At 29.6% G+C, this 6776-nt stretch overlaps 2 protein-coding genes across 2 annotated transcripts; one reads left to right on the plus strand and one right to left on the minus strand.

Annotated features, from left to right (window-relative positions):
* The first annotated feature begins 1 nt into the window (after window position 1).
* On the plus strand, window positions 2-4241 carry LOC149692341 (ubiquitin-conjugating enzyme E2 R2). The gene is made up of 5 exons (XM_089868050.1): window positions 2-244; window positions 484-581; window positions 1177-1361; window positions 1432-1566; window positions 2360-4241. The coding sequence occupies exons 1-5, from the start codon at window positions 166-168 to the stop codon at window positions 2583-2585; spliced, it is 723 nt and encodes a 240-aa protein (XP_089724176.1). The 5' UTR covers window positions 2-165; the 3' UTR covers window positions 2586-4241.
* Galt (Galactose-1-phosphate uridylyltransferase) lies at window positions 2649-6761 on the minus strand. Its single transcript, XM_089868049.1, has 11 exons — window positions 6637-6761; window positions 6017-6542; window positions 5783-5952; window positions 5627-5702; window positions 5375-5553; window positions 5254-5310; window positions 5063-5185; window positions 4871-5003; window positions 4721-4804; window positions 4475-4632; window positions 2649-4350 (listed from the first exon to the last, which is right to left on the minus strand). The coding sequence occupies exons 2-11, from the start codon at window positions 6030-6032 to the stop codon at window positions 4297-4299; spliced, it is 1050 nt and encodes a 349-aa protein (XP_089724175.1). The 5' UTR covers window positions 6033-6542; window positions 6637-6761; the 3' UTR covers window positions 2649-4296.
* Window positions 6762-6776: the final 15 nt, after the last annotated feature.

The following is a 6776-nucleotide window of genomic DNA, read 5'->3' on the forward strand; positions in this document are numbered from 1 at the left end:
CGCGATATCTCTTTTGTCTTCGGTGGTATTAGTTTGACGCAGAGATCTCGCGGAAAGACTGTCTTTGTTTCGGTCGCTTTTAACTTAAATTTCTATTGTAAAAATTGGTAATTAGTGGTTAAATCTTAATTTTTTTGTTATCGGAAAGCTTTACGGGCCCCAGAAATGGCTCAACAGCCTACCAGTAGCGCGTTGAGAGCCCTGGCCCTTGAATTTAAGAGTCTGCAAGAAGAACCAGTCGAAGGTAAATTTCTTAAGACTTGGCTTCGTGCATTTTTTTTCCTGTTTTTTGTTTATTTCCAAAATTTGCACCACTTAAAGACCCAGTTTGATCTGATTAAATCACACTATATTACTGGCGGGTCCTAAGGGTTCAAAGATGGAAAAAACAAAGCGAAAACCCCATTCTTTCTATCACATCCCCAAATCATTGAATTCTAATCAAAAATTAATAATTTTTACATTATAATCCTTTCCAAAAAGGATTCAGGGTAAAATTGATCAATGATGATAACCTCTTTGAGTGGGAAGTAGCAATTTTTGGACCACCACATACTCTCTATGAAGCTGGCTATTTCAAGGTAATTATCTTTCTTGTCTTTGAATGATTATTGAAATAGTTTACATACAATCATTAGAAAAGCCCAAGTCTATATAGTAAGCCTTAAGCCTTTGCCCATAGTTCTAAGCAAATAAAGATCAGCTGATTAAGTTCAAAAACTTTGGAGCATTGAAGTTTAACCTACTTGTGTCTTTGAGACCTCTTTAGGAGGCCTTTTAAATTATCTTTTAAACTCAAAATAGTTTAGGGAAATATTTATTGCCTTTTATCTTTGAAAAAATTCCTTTTTAACCCTTTAACTAGGCTAAAATAACAGAAGATAGTGATAGGCCTAAATACAAATATGCTAGTATTAGGCTTTGACTCTTGAATGAAGCAATTTTTACCCAGCCAGGCAATTAAATTTAAATTTATTCAAATATATCATTAACTAATGATTAACAAATTCTTAATTAGGCATAAAAAACTGAATAATAGGCTTAAATCACAATGTCTTGAAAAGTAAGCTCTTTTATCACATTTGAACTTAAAATATGGTTTATTTAAATGTTTCAAAATTGTAATATTTATTTAACAATTTGATAAATTACCTTTCTATTTTATTTCCCAATCAGGCTCATGTAAAATTCCCTCCAGATTATCCTTATTCTCCACCTAGTATTCGGTTCCTAACTAAAGTTTGGCATCCCAATGTCTATGAGAATGGAGACCTTTGTATCTCCATTTTGCACCCTCCTATTGACGATCCTCAAAGTGGTGAGCTTCCTTGTGAACGTTGGAATCCTACACAAAATGTCAGGTATAAATTATGCCAATAAACTTAATTTAAAAAAAAAACAATTGAATAGAATAATACATTTTAATTTCAGGACAATTCTGTTGAGTGTAATCTCTCTGCTTAATGAGCCAAACACCTTTTCTCCTGCAAATGTGGATGCCTCAGTTATGTACAGGCGTTGGAAGGAATCTAAAGGCAAAGATAAGGAATATGAGAACATCATCAGGTAATTTATAATTTAATAAAAATTGGAACTAAACCAAAATATTTTAATTTTTCGGGGTTTCTTTAATAACTGGGGCAACTAGAAAATTATGAAGCCAATATACTAACGCAGATAATAGTATGGACTGTGTTCAGATCTATGCAACATTGTACTAACAATAGTATTTGGACAAAGTTAATTTTGTCTGTTTTCCATCGAATAAAATGAAAATGTGGGGAATATTTTTTGATAATTCGAGGCAGAGTGTAATTCTGTAGCCAGTAAAGACAATTTTAACTCAATATTACGATAATTTTGGTTAATTTTTGCATTTCAAAATGTGTTTTGATCCCAACTTAGCTAGACCAAAATGGATATATATACTAAGCCAATCATCTCTACGGCAACGATTACATTCTGCCTCGAATTATCAAAAAATATTCCCCACATTTTCATTTTATTTGATGAAAAACAGACAAAATTAACTTTGTTAACGTTATGTCCAAATACTGTTGTTAGTACAATGTTGCATAGATCTGAACACAGTCCATACTATTATCTACGTTAGTATATTGGCTTCATAATTTTCTAGTTGCCCCAGTTATTAAAGAACAGCCAATTTTTCTATTACTATATAATATTAGGCATACGCTTTCACGAATCAATTATTTACCTTTTTACTGTCCCTTTTCCCCTCCATTAACTATAAATGATTAAATGTCCCGCGGAAAATTAAAAAAAAATTGTGCTCCATTATATATAATTTTATCTGTGGGGTAAAATATGTAAAAAAAAATAAATAAAAAATGGTTAGAAAACAAGTTCTGGCTACACGGTTGGAAGCTGAGAAGGACAAAGTGGTTGTGCCCACTACCATTGAAGAATATTGTATCAAGGCGAAACCGCGACCTCCTGAAACTGAAACTGACATGACAGATTTTTATGATGATGATTACGGTGATGATATGGAAGAAGAAGAAGATGAAGATGAGGAGGATTATAATGAAGATAATGAAGATTCTGGTAATGGAGAGTCGTGATGCGCACTCCCTCCTCCTCCCTCTTTTTGCTTTATAACAAGAATATTCCTCTTAAAATATTCGTCCCTTTTTTTAAAAAAAGAAAAAGAAAAAAAAAACAGGAAAATTGCGCCAGCCAGCTTTATGCCTTTTCTTTCTAAAGTTTTTCTAATTTAAATTAGAAAAACTTAACCCACAAAATTATGCTATACCTCACCTCTCTTTTTTTTCCTATTATTTTTATTTGTTTCTGATAAAAATAAGAATGAAAAAAAAAAATTAAAAAAAAAAACCAAACAAACCACAATTAGATTAGTTAGTCTATTAAATGGATAGACTTAGAAGTTAAATGAATTATAATTAAATAAGTGTATGAGACTATTAATATTTCTATACACTTAATGCTGCTGGTAAATTCACAAAAATTAATTAAAACCCCCCTAAATTGTAAAAAGTACATTACATTAAACTATTAAAGTAAACACGCAGTTTTTAATATAAAGAAATAAGATAATTAAATAAATAAAAATTTAACGTAATATAACTGAAAAATTATACAAGGAGATGAATTGAATAAAAAACAAATTAAAAATATTCCCCCGGTATAATAAATAAAATATTAATCAAGAGGCCTAGATGCATCATGCTACTGCTAGACTCGGTCGGAAGAAAGTAAAAATTCATAGATAAGTCAATATACAATTATTTTATTTCCATAAATGAATAAAACTTTCAAGTTTAAACCCAATATTAATGGCCGCTTTAATAAGAAACACACAAAAATATAAAAAACCTGCGCGAAAGTTTCTTATTAATTATTTGTTTCACGTTACGGACCTTTTAATTAAAATTTAAAAATGTTTTGGCAAGGGGGAGAAAAGAATTCAAAATACAGTTATTTATCAAATTATCACATTGCAGGAGTGTCTTATTAATATGAAATATTTTCGAGCTACGTTTCTAAAGAATGAACTATGAAATTAAATATTTTAAATTTAATTTAGTAGAAATTAAATTAAATTAACTTCTTTGGAAAGAATAGTTTTAATTTAATTAACTTTTAAAATGTCCCAATCCCGTTTCCATTTCCAATTCCCAATCCTTCCTTTATTTTAATTTTTAATATCACGTTTTTCTCTCCCCACTTAATTACAATTTAACTAGAATATTATTAATTAATTTTAAATATCATTACTTTATCATTAATTAAATTTATGGACTATTATTATTATTATTATTATTATTATTCAAAAAAAAGGGTAAAAAACTAAAAAATTAGTTCACAACTATTGAAAGTTTGAAACTATATCGTGAGTTGTGGAATTTATGATCTAATTTTTAATTTTATTGGGGATTGAGATTTTTTAAACTGAAATTTAAATTTTTCATTTTTAAACGTAAATAAATGAGAAATAATATTGAAATTAATTAAAAAAAATTAAAATTTGTGGTATTGGTATTTGGTAAGCATCTAAAAAAATATATATAAGCTTTTACGCTAGTAAGTTAATAGTTAATTTAACTAATAAGTTTCTTCTTGTGATGTCCATTTTAATTTAGGTAGCTAGGATCATAAAAAAAAAAAAAAACAGTTCTCGTTGTGTCTTATTCGATAAAAATGTAAGAAAAAAATTGTGTAAAGTTCTTAAGAAAAAAAATATTGCAAGAAAAAGAAAATTAATTTTCATTTGATTTTTAATTTTTTTTTTTTTTTTTTTTTTTAATTTTAGTTTTAGTTTTTAATGGTGTAGTGAATTTCACTCAAATTTCTCAGTGTTTCAGCAGCCTGTAAAAAAAAACAAACAACAAAATGGATGGTTTTACGAATTACGATATTCGTCAGGTTGAAAAAAAAAAAATAAATAAAATAGGCCTAATTATTTTACCTTTTCCAGGCCTAATTATTTTACCTTTTCCGCTGTCAAATCTCTTTGAGGTTGAGCTAACATCTCGTATCCGACCATGAATTTTTTAACGGTAGCCGACCTGAGTAAAGGGGGATAGTAAAGCGCGTGTAATTGCCAATGTTCGTTGTTATCTTTTGCCAAGTTTTCCCCCGTGGGAGCTCCTGGAAATTTAAAAATAACCACCTTGAGAAATTATTTTCAGATTAATCCCCCCCCCTCACAAGTTTTTTTATAATTTTTTAATCCTACCGTGCCAGCCCATGCAATAGGGGAATGAAACTTGAAACAAGTTATCATATTTGATTAATAGTTTTTTCATAATTTCCGCCAAACCTTTTTTTTAAAAAATATTATTACAGTTAAATTTATTTAGGCCTATTTTAAAAATTTTATAATTACTTTCAATTTCATTTTTTTCAAGTTCTGGTAGTCTTTTAACGTGTCTTTTAGGTAATAACATGGTTTCATAAGGCCATACTGCCCAATAAGGGACAACAACTATCCAGTGGTCATTTTCTAACACTAGCCTTTCCTTTTAAAATTAATTTTATTTTTATTAAGTCTGGCAATTATTTAATATATTTTAATTACTTTTCTAGTTATTTCTTGATCCACATATTCAACTAACATGGGCTTCTTATATTTTTCAAAGTGTTCCTTTTGAGTTTTATTTTTGGTAATAGCTTCATTAGGTAAGAATGAACTAGCCCATATCTTAATTATTTAAAACTTAGTTTAATTATTCTATAGTTAATTAAAAATTAAATTAAACACAAATCTACCTGACAATGAGGATGAGGGTTGGAACATCCCATAATTTCCCCTTTATTTTCAAAAATCTAAACGTGAAATTATCCCATAACTTTAATTACATAATTAATTTGACCTTTTGCTCTCTAATACCTGAATCCAATTAAATTTTGGACTCAATTCCAAGCTAACATCAATCCATTTGTTTATAACGGATACAATCTCTGGTTCAGCCATTACAGGCAATGAAACATTAGAGAAGGGATGAAAACACATTACTTTACAACAACCCTTAGCCGCTGCCATTTGAAACAATGGATGACTAGATGATTCTTTATAATGAAGATTAAGATAGAGACTTAATTAATTAAAGATTTTTAGTCCTTGCAACTTTAATACTTTTACCAGGTTCTGGAACATCATCAACCAAGGCGGGAAAGTCATTATTGAAGACATAAGTACTTGAATAATTGGGGTTAATCTATTGGAAATTAAATCTCTATTGTAAGCCTATTTCTTATTCAAAAAAGAAAAAAAAACAATTAAGTTAATTAATTTAACCTGTCCATTGGGCCTAACCACCCCTGGACATAAAGGGTTTGTAGGATCATGGGATGGTCTCTCTTCATTATTGGTACTTTCAACTTGACCCTGCCAAGGTCGTTTCATTCTATGAGGTGAGACTAAGATCCATTCATCTTTCAAAGGATTATAACGAATATGTTGATGTTCTTTAAACAAAGTGAATAAAATTAAGATAAACGATAGTTGTTGTTTTACAATAATTTATATTACCATTTGGTTGAAACATTATTGTTGGGAATTGGGGAAAAATACACTCATTAACAAATCGTTTTCAATAATTACATAAAAAGGGGCGTGTCACTTGATAACTCTTATCACAATTTTTGATAACTTTCAAACTACAACCTTCTCTAATAAGCTTTATACTTATATAAAATGTTAAAATGGAGGATTATATTTCACTCTAACGTAATATAGATGTATTAACACGATATATATTGATTTTGGAATGTTTATCCTTGGGCATTTGCATCACGAAATTCATCTTCATCCGTGTCTATACGTTCAACACTGGGTTCAGGAACTAGTTCATTTATTCTTGTTAGGAATGCGCTCAGTAATTTCTTATTTATATGGTCATTTTGGGTCGTTTCAAACTCTTCCACGGGAATTGGTGACACGTATTCTTCCTCCTCACCAACGCACTCATCTACTTCATCCTGTTTGTTTACATCATTTTCTTCTTGGTTATTATGGGCCTCTGCCTGGGCATCGTTTTGGTTGTTTTCAGACATATCTATCGAAATATAAGGTATTTAAATACGGATAAAATATTAACACATTAGAGATGACATTATTTATCATAAACTGTCAAAAGAATCAATAATTACTTTTTAAAATATTCAAAAACCGCTCCAAAAATTGACTACTTCCTTTGACAAATGACACATGTACCTAAGCCTAATTATTTTGATTACGCAATAAGCGCCATCTGTTTGACCTACGAACCTGAATCCGGAAGTAAAAGTAG

Source organism: Phalangium opilio, unplaced genomic scaffold (genome assembly GCF_054372755.1).
Source record: "Phalangium opilio isolate 3A_F unplaced genomic scaffold, DU_Popi_V2 ptg000024l_1, whole genome shotgun sequence".
Lineage (NCBI taxonomy): Eukaryota > Metazoa > Arthropoda > Arachnida > Opiliones > Phalangiidae > Phalangium > Phalangium opilio.